At 45.7% G+C, this 13368-nt stretch overlaps 2 protein-coding genes across 9 annotated transcripts in view; one reads left to right on the top strand and one right to left on the bottom strand.

The window, feature by feature from the left end:
• The window catches only part of LOC123383818 (ral guanine nucleotide dissociation stimulator-like), a 63000-nt gene that overhangs the window by 6704 nt on the left and 42928 nt on the right, over window positions 1–13368 (bottom strand). For 4 of the 8 annotated variants that reach the window (XM_045052162.1, XM_045052167.1, XM_045052161.1 and 1 more), the window contains exon 1: window positions 994–1305. The exons of 3 other annotated variants lie outside the window; for them this stretch is intronic. The gene's annotated coding sequence lies outside the window, so the exon portion shown is untranslated. Of the gene's footprint in view, window positions 1–993; window positions 1306–1665; window positions 1789–13368 lie in introns of those variants that run through there. One more of the 8 variants, XM_045052160.1, reaches the window with a different exon arrangement.
• LOC123383819 (biliverdin reductase A-like) overlaps window positions 2274–13368 on the top strand; it is a 47573-nt gene continuing 36478 nt past the window's right edge. Inside the window, exon 1 of the mRNA XM_045052168.1 lies at window positions 2274–2394. Within this exon, the coding sequence (XP_044908103.1) occupies window positions 2289–2394 (106 nt within the window). The 5' untranslated portion in view covers window positions 2274–2288. The remainder of the gene's footprint in view (window positions 2395–13368) is intronic.

Raw genomic sequence — 13368 nt, 5'->3', positions numbered from 1 at the left:
CATGACAGAGCTGGGTGTGTGTTTAGATTGGAGACTAAAGTCCTTCATGTGGTCATTGAGGACCCCAGAGTTCCTCCATTTTGTCCCTTCTCCCTCCCGAGGATATCAGGTACTTGCACAACCAGCAGCACAAGGGGCGATAAAGGGGAAAGAGAACAAGGAAATGCACCTGGGAGCATGTTATCAGCCTGGTCTAGAGTGCCTAAAATATCCACCTTTTCACTCATTCCTTGCTTTAAAGGCAAGGATTTTTAAGTAGTGGTCTGTGAGAACCTATGTCCCACAAACCATAGAAAATGCATCCCTAGATATGCACCAGAAAACATACGAAGGTAATTCCTGAGCTGAAGGAAAATATTCTTCCTCCGGGACACATTGTATGAAGGAAATAAGAAGAGTAAACATCTATGTGTGTGTTTGTGTGCGATCTCTACGTATTAATGAATATGACGTTGTATCGCTATCCCTGAATATCTTTAAGAAGTGAAGGATCATTGACTTTTAAATAGAAGAATTAGGAAGACAACAAGTAAAAAATTGCAATTAGTGAGCTTACAGACATATACTATTAAGATGTATGAGAGTATCGGGGCGCCAGGGTGGCTCCGTGGGTTGAGCGTCCGCCTTCGTCTCAGAACATGATCTCACGGTTCGTGGGTTCGAGCCCCGCATAGGCTCTGTGCTGACAGGCTGTTTCCGATACTGTGTGTCCCTCACTCTCTGCCCCTCCCCCACTCACACTTTGTCTCCCTCTGTCTCAAAAATAAATAACCATTCAAAAACATTTAAAGAAATTCCATTAAGATCTAGGCCAATAGGAAGTAAACGACTGGTGGTTGAGAAGTCAATGAAGTGCCTCCTACGATGGATTGTTTTCAAGTACGAAAACGCTCATAATATGACCACATGACTGCAAGTATAGTGTGAATATTGAAACTGCAGCCCAGTTAGCCAGTTAAATGGAAAGAATTCCAAATATCTGTGTTCACTTACACTTCGCCGTCCAGAGCAGGGTCTGGTACACCTTGCACGTTCAGTCGATGCTTGTTGCACAATCGCATGGGTGATGGCCTCTCTCTCTCTCTCTCTCTCTCTCACTCACTCACCAAAAGAAAGAAACTTTGAAAAGCAATTGAAACCCAAGAAAATAAAAATGGCACGGAGGAGTTGGGATCTGAGGCACACTGTGAAGAAAACATGGGGTTTGGGAGGTAGTGGAGGTGGACAGGCGGTTCCACAGAGTTGAAGGACGTGCCACAGTCAGCGGTGGCAGGGTGGACTTGAGGGTGGGCCGCTGGTGGTGCAGTCCAGGTAGGGCCATGGGAAGGGCATGCAGAGCTGAAAAGCACCGGCCTTTCAAGGAGAAGGGAGGTGGAAGGAGTCTCGAGTTTCCAGTGTGTCTCCCTGTCCCTTAGGGCCGCCCTTGCGGTCACGGGTCACGAGCGAGGAGGGTGCACAGCTGCAGATAGATGTCCACGGTTGGCGGCAACGTGAGGCAGAGTGAAGAACAAACACAGAGGCCTAGGATGAAAGAGGGAGCACTGGGTTCACGTTAAGCCACCTCCCTGGGAAACCAGCTTTGCAGAAGCCTCCTGGGTCTCTTGAGGGGAGAAAGGGAGTAGTCCACCTTTGGAGGAGACACCTGCCAGTCCCTGTCCCACTGACCTGGTCTCTGGAGCCCTCTGCCTGGCTCCTGGGTGTCAGGCTGGCGGGTAGGCGGTCAGAGCATCTGGTGGGCGCAGCGAGGTGCAGTGGTGCAGACCCTTTCAGCCAGGAGCTGTGCCCCCTGAGGGGGGCGGGGGTGGGGGGATGGGGGGATGGGGCGGCCTGGTTGCGGGACCAAGCAGGTGTGCGGGAGGGCACACACAAATGTGCGCATGCGCTTGGGCCATGGGCGGAGCCCGTTGAGGCGCACAGGTGAGGCTGTAGTGGTGTTCTGTGTCCTGGCTCCCAGCCCGTCTGCCGCCCCCGGCCCCCAAGTGTCTGGGCCAGTCAGGGCCTGACGCCCCGCACCCCCCCTCCCCCGACCGGGGACATGCTGCTGCCTGTCGCCTGTGACCCGGTAACCTTGGCGGTTGCCCTAGGGGAGCCCTAGCGCTAACGGTAGTGCTCGCGCCCCCCACGCGATTAAGACTGGGAGCCATGAGCCTCCAGCCTAGGAGGGTGGTGGCCCTGCTGCTCCTGCTGCTCCTGGACCAGAGGCCAGGGCGCGCGACACGCTCCCGGGTCGCCTCGGTTTTGGTTGCTCTGCTGGAGTGCCAGCCCTTGCAGGGGCAGAGCGCGACGCGATGCCCCCCGGCGCCCCCGAAAGACCATCTGGGAGAAGCCTAAAGGTGGAGCAGCTGAGACCCACAGCCTCCCTCCAGGACCTGCCTCAGTCGCGGTGCTGCCAAGGTAGGGATCCTAGTGACAGGGTCCCATGTGGCCTTCCACCCTGCCCCTCTCTGTCTTCCCCTTCCATGACCACCCCCCCTCACTGGTGCTCCGGGTTCTTCTTGGGCTTCTTTGCGGCTGCGGTCTGGAGGACTCAGGAGTGAGCTTTCTGGGTTGGACCCGGGTTCCCTGGAGGAGGAGGGCCCAGATCCATTAGGGGGTTAGGCTCCGGCGGTGGGGCGTGGCTCAGGTCGGGTGGGGGGCAACCTGAGTGCCCATGGAGGTCTGACTGGCTTGGTGGTTGGAGGGTGGAGGTGGGAAGGAACGAACGAAAGAACGAACAAACGATGGAAGGAAAGCGTGGACCTGCGGTTGTGGGAAAATATCAAGGCAGGGCCAGGGAAGTCGCATCCATGAGCAGGAGGAAACATTCCTGCCTGTGAAAATGAAGCACAAGGGACCTGAGATTCCAGAGAAACATTCCAGGGAGAGTCAGGGTGGTGGGCCTGAGTTGCTGGAGGCCAGCAGGGGACGGTGTTGAAGGGATTGAGAGTGGAAGCAGCAGGTGAACACAGGCCTCCTGCCTCCCCCCTCCACACCTGCTCTCCTGCCCTGCCCAGCCCCACCCCGCCCCTGGTGGCAGAGTTGCACCCTCTGATGGGGAGGGGGAGATCTCACCCCGCTTGTGGCGAAAGGGGGTCCTCTATCATCGTGGGAGTCAATGGGACTAGGGGGTAGGAGTCTGGATTAGGGCAAGTGCAACTCCCTGTTGAGCTCTTCATTTCTGAAGGCAATTTGCATTCAATCAATGAACTCACAGCCAGTGAGCCAGGAATAAGTGGCGCTTCTGTGTTTAGAGGGTGGTGCAGACTCTTTCCTACATGGACGTGTTTGCTGAAGAGAACTGGGTGTTGTGGATGGAGTCCAAAGTCATCTTTTTGGGACATGTTGGGTAGGAACGTCTTCTTCGCACTCTGGCGTGGAAGGTGGATGGAAAAGCTCCTTGTCCAAGGCAGACTGGTGGGTTTTGTTGTTCCTATCCGTGGGGCGTGGTGCTTCCCGTTTTCCGTGGAGCGCCTCCTGTGTTGCATTCGTTCTGTGTTTCAAGAGTTTCAGACTTTAGGAATCACATCTCCTCCAGGATTCACCAGGCAGCATGAGGGAGAAGTGACTCAGAGTCCACCGGGTCCCTAGAAGCCAGTGCATGTGTACCTGAGCAGACGGTGCTGGTCTCTCAGCCTCCTTTGGAAATGAGGTCTTGAGCAAACGCTCTTTCATTGCATGGGTTCCACTTCTGTTAGGTTGTTGGCGTTTGTGGTTGTGCATCTGTGTAAGTGTCTGCGATGCCGTGTCCTGTATTTGTCCGGACCGCGACAGTGTCCCAGTCCTTTCCAGAGACACAGTTTTGTTGCATAGGAAATTCTCTTCAATAGTGTGTCCCAATGCTGTTACAACAGATGAAAACACGCTGCAGGCAGCACCGTGACCTCACCGAAAGCAAAAGTCTAAGAACTGAGGCTTTCCCAAACTTACATATCAAGCTGACTGCTGCTTCATGTTTTCAGTAAGATGGTGTGGTGTAGGCCACTTTGAGCAGCTGAGGCTCCTAGGCATCGGTTTTGTCCTCGGGAGGTGAGTTGTCTCTGTCAGCATTTCAGGAGATTATGATTCTCTTGAATATCATTATTTTCTTGATGACCATGATTACTATATTGTGCATAACCCATCGCATGGAATTTGATAAGGAACTCGATACCTGAAACCTTTTGGTCACCAAACGCTCCCTACAACAAGGAGAAAAACAATCACTTTTGTGCGATGGACAATGCACCTTACCTTTATTGTACTGTTTTAGTGCTATGTACATATGTTTAGAGTAATGAAAGTGTCCACTTAGATCTAAGGAGTTTTTTGTGACATCATAAACCATAAAAATAATGGAAAATCTAAGTTACCTTGTAATGTAAGCACTCTGTCCTTTTGGATACGAAATCTTAAGTAAAGTACTCATGTTGCAAAAATTGCCAAGTCCTGATAATTCGTTACTATTCACGTAGGTCTCGTGAATGGAATGGACTGAACTAAGGTCTCTGAAATACAGGAAGCTAGAATTTGAGATATTGAGTCACCTTTACTCTGTCTTTCCCTGTTGGCAACGTCTTTTTTTATTCAGTGATGTCTCTTGACCGTTAACCTATTTCCCTCCTTTATGCTCCCCCCCCCCACCTTTGCAATCATCATTATGTATTTATTGATGGGCTTGTTTCATTCTGTTTTGAGGATTTTTGTTTTTTGTTTTCTTAGTTTTTGTTTCAGATTCCCCATATACGTGCGAGCATTCTGTATGTGTTTTTCTCTGTGTGAGTTCTTTCACTTGGCATAATGCCCCCCAGGCTATTATAAAACACTGTGGCATAATAACAGGTGTGAAGGTATTTTTAGGAGTTAGTGATTTCATGTGTTCCGAGTAGTACCTAGGGGGGTAATTGAGGGACGTTGCTGGATGATATGGATGTTCTCTTCTGAATTGTGTGAGGAAACTTTATATTGTTTGCAACTGCCTCTGCACCAAGTTCCAATGCCACCAACAGGGCACAATGATTCGCTTTCTTCCATATTGTACCCGACGCTTGTGTTTTCTTGTCTTTTTGATAAGACCGTTCAGACAGGTTTCAGGTGATATCTCTTTGGCTTTGGACTTTCATTTCCCTAATGTGGAGTGACATGGAACTTCTCTTCATGTATGTGGTGGCCATCTGTATGTCTTCATTGGAAGAATGCCCCTTCAGGACTCTGCCAGTTCCATCATTGCTCTTTGCTTTTGCATTGTTGCGCTGTAGTAGATCTTGATATCTTTTGTGTTTTACCCCTTGACCATATATGTAGTTTGCAAGTATTTTCTCCCATTCACTATGTTGCCTTCCCATTCTGTGAAAGATATTGTTGCTGTGCAGAACTTTTTTTGTAGTTTCATGTAGTCCCACCTGTTTAGTCTTCCTTTGTAGCTTTGGCTTCTGGTGTCAAATCCCAAAACTCAAGTCAGACTGAGATCCAAACATTGTCGTGGGTTTGGCATTTGGCTTTGTCCAGCAAAGCCAAGGACAGCAGAAAGGATTGCTTCAGACTCCACGCAAGTCAAGAGAGGTGTGAGGGAGTTTAAGGGACGTCTCCGCGAGCTGCTCTCAGGCTCCCGTAGTCATTAAGCCTACAAACGATGTGCAACACGTCAGCGGGCCACATGCTAGAAAGAACGTATTGAAGACATGGTGCGAACCACATCGAGGCAGGATAAAATATTCCACGCGACAACACGGTCCATGGACTTGGTGAGAACATGCAGAACCCAACCCCTAGATACACATGGCACTAGATCGGCCAAGTCTCGCCTGCCCCCCAGATACACACCAACTAGGTAAGTGAGCTGCTGCAACTGTTTGCAGGAAGGCCAGAGAGCAGTGATCTGCTCTGCAAAGCGTTCCCTATAATCTCCCAACTCAGGACATCGTTGTGCGATTTCCCACACCTCCTGCCCAAGGTCTTATCCAGGACTTTCTGGTTTCAGATCTCAAGTCTGTAATACATTTTAACTTCGTTTCTGTCTGTGATGCTAAATAGGTGTCACTTTGTTTTTCTGCGCCTATTGTTTTTCTTGCCCGGTGTTTCTGGACACCACCTATTGAGGAGACTGCCTTTGCCTCAGGTTATATTCTTGGTTCTTTTGTTGTGAATTAATTGGTTACATATGTGTGGGTTTCTCCCTGGGCCTTCAGTTCTGGTCCAGTGACCTGTGTGTCTGCTTTTACCCCAATACTGTACTGCTTGGGTTATTGTAGCTTTGATATCTAGTTTCAAATCAGAAAGTATGGTGCTTCCAGCTGTTTTCTTCCTTCTCACAATGACTTTGGTATTCAGAGCCTTTTGTGGTTCTGTCCACCTTGAAGGATTATTCTGTTTTTGGGAACGTGCTTCAAGTTTGAAAGGATTGCACCTAGGGGATGTGTAGATGGCTCTAAGTAGTGTGGACAATTTGAGAATCTTAATTCTTAGGATCCACTAGCATAGAATGTCTTTCTGCTTATTTCTGTCTGTTCAAATTCTTTCTCCACTGATTTCTGGTTTTCAGTAAAGAGGTCTTTCATCTTCTTGGTTAAATTCATTCTTTTCTTTTTTAATATTTTTATGTTTATTTATTCTTGACACAGAGAGATACTTGGAAACACACACACATACACACACAGAAAGAGAGAGAGAGAGCACGTGTAGGAGTGAGGAAGAGCTGAGAGAAAGGGAGACACAGAATCTGAAGCAGGCTCCAGACTCTGAGCTGTCAGCACAGAGCCCATCAGAAGTCTCAGAACACAAATCATGAGGTCACGACCTGAGCCAAAGTCAGATGCTTCACTGACTGTGACACCCAGGTGCCTGTAGAGTGATTTATTGTCAAGGATTTTCTTCTCTTGGAGTGATTTTAAATTATTTTCTTAATTTCTCGCTCTGATAGTTTGTGATTCATGTACAGAAATGAAGCACATTATGGAAAACGACATACATATCTTAACATGACTGAAATCATTTATTAGGTCTACTGGTAATGTTGTAGAGTCACTGCGGTCTCTCTAGAGCATATCATGCACTCCCAGTAAGTGAAAAAGTATCTGGGAATATAGGATGATGTGATCGAAAGTAGATGAGAGTAAGCAGGTATATGGAGTGAGAGGGTGCAAATTTTCTGAAATGTTTTGTGGTTGATATAATCCAACAAGTCCATAAAGAAGGTTTGTTTGGATATATGTTTTCTTTCAACCAGACCCAGGGAGCTGTAACATAAATATATGGTTCCCAACACATTGCCACAACACGTCCTGTGCATCTTGGGAGCTGGCCACCTTGTCTCTCTTTTCTGTCCTGGAACCCAGTGCCTGACTCTACCGCTCAGTGAATTCATCTCAGAATACTGCAGTTGGGAAGAGACCTACATTTTTCATAGACTTCCTGAAAGGTACATCAAAAGCATTGGATTTTACAGAGTTGTGTCTGATCTGCCTGGAATCGTCTGAGGATGTGTCAGTTGGAATGGCACTTTCTTTGCTGGGAGATCAGGGAGCCCTGCAGTATTCCTGTGTGTCTTGTGGTCACCCGTGGGTGCTGTGTGGCTGCTCATGACAGGGACACTGCTCCCCAAAGATGAGGCTGGCAGGTGCCGGGCACCACTGCTGGAGGAGCCTGAAGGGTGGAGGGGCTTGACTCGGTATCAAAGCCTGACTGAGTCTCCATCCTACAGTCTCCCTGAGCTCTTGATGTGCTTTGTAAAGGACTCTCTTGCTTGCCGAGGTGCAAGTGATTCTTGCTTTTGCCACTGAATCCTCAGGATGAACCCATTCAGGTCATGGTCTTTAACTCATTGACCTGAGCTGCACTTAAGGTACTTTCCTGAGTGTAAGCGACCCAGCCTGGGAGGAGGGCCAGGAGGCAGACAGCAGTGGCCCAGCCTGCATCCTCCACTGACCTGAAAGCAGGGACTGGCTGCTCTTCTGAGAAGCAGAGCTATGGACCAGGAGGCACACAGGCCACTGGGGTTTGTCATGGGATGGGGCCTGGATGAGTGTGTTCTAGGGCATGGGGAGGGATGCTGTGCAGGAGGTCAGAACGAGGGGGTGTGGTTTCTTCCCGGGCCCATGGGTCACTCCTAGGTACCCTGATGGCCTCAGTGCTGGCTTGTCCTCCTATTCTTCAGGTATCCAGTCAGTCCCGGGGGTCCCTGATTTTCACATATGAACGCAACCGAGTAAAGAGTCTGTAGATGTTGGAAACTGGAGGCAGCCCCCGAAAAATGCCAGAAATTATGTCCCCAAAATTGTGCTAGGTGTACACGCCTACAGAAAGAGAGAGTTCCGGTACACATGTGCCCTTGTGTACAATGATGAGAGTCGAAATACTGGAATTGGCCCAGTCATTCAGCTTCTGGAGACGCAGAGTAAAGGATGATGTGTGGCCCCTGAGAATGCAGAAGGGGACAGGACTGTGCCTGTCCACTGTGGGCACATTCCGTAATACAAGACCATAGTCCTGGATGGATGCCCAACCTGCACACCACTCGTAGACACAAACACAGACACCTGCTGCACTCAAAGCCAAAGGACTGTGAAGATGACACCATGTCTTAGGGGCTATTAGTTTCAAAGAATGTATATTTTTTCTCCGTCTGTATTTGTTGTTTCCTCTTTATTTCTTTGGAAAGAGGGAGAAGGAGAATCCTGACCAGGGCTTCACGCTTTCATTGCAGAGCCTGACTTGGGACTTGATCTCAAGAACCATGAGATCATGACCTGAGTCGTATTCCACTCAGACACTCGACTGTTTGAGCCACCTTCGTGCCTGTCCTCATTATTTACATCTTCCTTTTACTAAATAAACATCACCTGTAGAAAACCTTTAACAACGTTACACTTTATTGCCTAATAGATTAGCATAAATGGAATATTGACCGTTACATTTGGGTATTTTTATAATATGCACATTAGACCAATATCACCATGGCCTGTCCAGGAAAATGAAAGATTTTCAAGGTATTCGCTCTGGTCCAGACATTTCTGTTCTGGCTTCTGCTCTTGTGTCAAAGCTCAAAGGGTCCCCATGCCAGACAATGAAGATATTTCAAGAAGGGGCCTTCACCTAATCTTTGTTCTTGATAAAATGTCCATATCATAGAAATTCCAGAAGAGTCAAGAGAAAAAGGGGCTGAGGGTGTACTTGAACAAATAATAGCTGAGAACTTCTCCAATCTGGGGAAAGAAACATGCATTGAAATCCAGGAGGTACATAGAACTCCCTTCAGACATAACTTGAATCGATCTTCTGCACGACATATCATAGTGAAAGTGGAAAAAGAAGGATAAAGAGAATCCTGCAAGCAGCTAGGGATAAATGGGCCCTAACATACAAAGGTCGACACAGAAGGGTAGTAGCAGACCTATCTATTGAAACTTGGCAGTCCAGAAAGGAATGGCAGAAAGTCTTCAATGTGATGAACAGGAAAAATATGCAGCCGAGAATCCTTTATCCAGCAAGCCTGTCATTCAGAATAGAAGGAGAGATAAAGGTCTTCGCAAACATACAAAAACTGAAAAATTCGTCACCACTAAACCATCCCTACGAGAGATCCTAAGGGGGATTCTGTGAGGGAAATGTTGCAAGGACCACAAAGTACCAGAGACACCACTACAAGCATGAAAACAACAGATGTCACAATGACTCTAAACCCATATCTTTCAGCAATAACACTGAATGTAAATGGACTAAATGCTCCCACCAAAAGACATAGGGTATCAGAATGGATAAAAAAAAAAAAAAAACAAGACCCATCTATTTGCTGTCTACAAGAGACTCACTTTAGACCTAAGGACACCTTCAGATTGAACGTGAGGGGATGGAGAACTATCTATCATGCTACTGGAAGTCAAAAGAAAGCTGGAGTAGCCGTACTTTTATCAGACCAACTAGTCTTTACATTAAAGGCTGTAACAAGAGATGAGGAAGGACATTATATAATAATTACAGGGTCTATCCATCAGGACGTTCTAACAATTAAAAATGTCTATGTCTATTGATCAGAATGTGGTCATTGCAGGGGCTTTCATACTCCACTGACAACATTGGATAGATCATCTAGACACAGATCATTAAAGAAACAAGGGCCCTGAATGATACATTGGATCAGATGGACTTGACAGATCTATTTAGAACTCTGCATCCCAAAGCAACAGAATATACTTTCTTCTCGACTGCACATGGAACATTCTCCAACATAGATCACACACTGGGTCACAAAACAGCCCTTCATAAGTATAAAAGAACTGAGATCATACCATGCACACTTTCAGACCACAATGCTGTGAAACTTGAAATCAACCACAGGAAAAAGTCTGGAAAACCTTCAAAAGCATGGAGGTGAAAGAACACCCTACTAAAGAATGAATGGGTTAACCAGGCAATTAGAGAAGAAATTTAAAAATATATGGAAACAAATGAAGATGAAAATACAACAATCCAAACTCTATGGGATGCAGCGAAGGCAGTCCTGAGAGGAAAACACATTGCAGTCCAGGCCTATCTCAAGAAACAAGGAAAATCCCAAATACAAACTCTAACAGCACACCTAAAGGAAATAGAAGCAGAACAGCAAAGGCACACCAAACCCAGCAGAAGAAGAGAAATAATAAAGATCAGAGCAGATAGAAACAATAGGAAAAAAAAAAACACAACTGTAGAGCAGATCAATGAAACCAAGAGTTATTTTCTTGTTTTTTTTTTCTTTTTTTTGAAAAAAAATAAACAAAATTGATAAACTTCCAGCCAGGCTTCTGAAAAAGAAAAGGGAGATGACCCAAATAAATAAAATAATGAATGAAAATGGCATTATTACAACCGATCCCTCATAAATACAAGCAATTTATCAGGGAAACCTATGAAACATTATATGGCAACAAACTGGACAACCTGGAAGAAACGGACAAATTCCTAAGCACCCACACACTTTCAAAACTCAAACAGGAAGAAACAGAAAACATGAACAGACCCATACCCAGCGAAGAAATTTAATCAGTCAAAAAATATCTCCCAACAGATAAGAGTCCAGGACCAGATGGCTTCCCAGGGGAATTCAACCAGGCATTTTTTTTTCATGTGACATTTATTGTCAAATTGGTTTCCATACAACACCCAGTGCTCATCCCAACAGGTACCGTCCTGAGTACCCATCACCCACCCTCTCCACCGTCCCACCCCCCATCAACCCTCAATTTCTTCCCAGTTTTTAAGAGTCTCTTATGGTTTGGCTCCCTCCCTTTCTGTTTATTTCTTTCCCCTGCCCCATGGTCTTCTATTCAGTTTCTCAGGCATACACATTTTCAATTAAATAGTTGACTGAATCCAAGACTGCATTACAAAACTAAACTGAGATCAATTAGTATTTATCCCAGAAATGCAAAGATGTTTTATTTTTTTAATTTATTTTTTTAATTTATTTTTAATATGAAATTTATTGTCAAATTGGTTTCCATACAACACCCAGTGCTCATCCCAACAGGTGCCCTCCTCAATACCCATCAGCAGGCATGGAAAGCAGAGATAATATCTATCGTTCTCAAGCTGTTGCAGAAAATAGAAAGGGAAGGAAAACTTGCAGACCCATTCTATGAAGCCAGCATTACTTTGAACCCAAACCAGGCAGAGACCTAGCAAAAACAGAGAACTACAGGCCAATATCCCTGATGAATATGGATGCAGAAATTCTCAACAAGATGCTAGCAAATCGAATTCAACAGCATGGAAAAAGAATTATTCACCATGATGAAGTGGGATTCATTCCTGGGCTGCCGGGCTCATTCGATGTTCCCAAGTCAATCAGTGTGATACATCACATTAATAAAAGAAAAGATAAGAACCATATGATCCTGTCAGTCGATGCGGAAAAAGCATTTGATGATTCAGCATCTTTTCTTAATCAAAACCGTCAAGAAAGCTGGGATAGAAGGAACATACTTAAACATCACAAAAGCCGTTTATGAAAAGCCCACAGCTAATATCATCCTCAGTGGGGAAAAACTGAGAGCTTTCCACCTGAGATCAGGAACACGATAGGGATGTCCACTGTCACCAGTGTTGTTTAACATAGTGTTGGAAGTTCTAGCATCAGCAGTCAGACAACAAAAGGAAATCAAAGGGATCCAAATTGGCAAAGATGAAGTGAAGCTTTCACTTTTTGCAGATGCCATGATATTATACATGGAAAACCCGATAGACTCCACCAAAAGTCTGCTAGAACTGATACATGAATTCAGCAAAGTCGCAGGATACAAAATTAATGTACAGAAATCAGTTGCATTCTCATACACTAATACTGAAGCAACAGAAAAACAAATAAAGAAACTGATCTCATTCCCAACTGAGCCAAGAATCCTAAAATACCTAGGAATAAACCTAACGAAAGATGTAAAAGATCTGTATGCTGAAACTATAGAAAGCTTATGAAGGAAATTGAAGAAGATACAAAGAAATGGAAAAATACTCTGTGCCCATGGATTGGAAGAATTAATATTGTTAAAATGTCAATACTACCCAAAGCAATCGACACATTCAACGCAATCCCAATCAAAACGGCACCAGCATTCCTCTCGAAGCTAGAACAAGCAGTCCTAAAATATGTATGGAACCACAAAAGACCCCGAATAGCCAAAGTAATGTTGAAAAAGAAAACCAAAGCAGGAGGCATCACAATCCCAGACTTTAGCCTCGACTACAAAGCTGGCATCCTCAAGACAGCATGGTATTGGCCCCAAAACAGACACATAGACCAATGGAATAGAATAGAAACCCCAGGGTGAGACCTACAAAAGTATGGCCAACTAATCTTTGACAAGGCAGGAAAGAATATCCAATGGAAAGAAGACAATCTCTTTAACAAATGGGGCTAGGAGAACTGGACAGCAACATGCAGAAGAATGAAACTCGACCAACTAGACCACTTTCTTACACCGTTCCCAAAAATAAACTCAAAATGGATGAAGGACCTGAATGTGAGACAGGAAACCATCAAAACCCTAGAGGAGAAAGCAGGAAAAAACCTCTCTGACCTCAACTGCAGCAGTTTCTTGCTTGACGCATCTCCAAAGGCAAGGGAATTCAAAGCAAAAACGAACTATTGGGACCTCATGAAGCTAAAAAGCTTCTGCACTGCCAAGGAAACAATCAACAAAACTAAAAGGCAACTGATGGAATGGGAAAAGATATTTGTAAATGACATATCGGATAAAGGGCTAGTATCCAAGATCTATAAAGAACTCACCAAATTCCACACCCCCAAACCAAATAATCCAGTGAAGAAAGGGGCAGAAGACATGAATAGACACTTTTCTAAAGAAGACATCCAGATGGCCAACAGGCACATGCAAAGATGCTCAACGTCGCTCCTCATCAGGGAGATACAAATCAAAACCA

The sequence above is a fragment of the Felis catus genome, chromosome A2, assembly GCF_018350175.1.
Source record: "Felis catus isolate Fca126 chromosome A2, F.catus_Fca126_mat1.0, whole genome shotgun sequence".
Taxonomy (NCBI): Eukaryota; Metazoa; Chordata; class Mammalia; order Carnivora; family Felidae; genus Felis; species Felis catus.
This window is presented reverse-complemented; position numbering and strand designations above follow the sequence as displayed.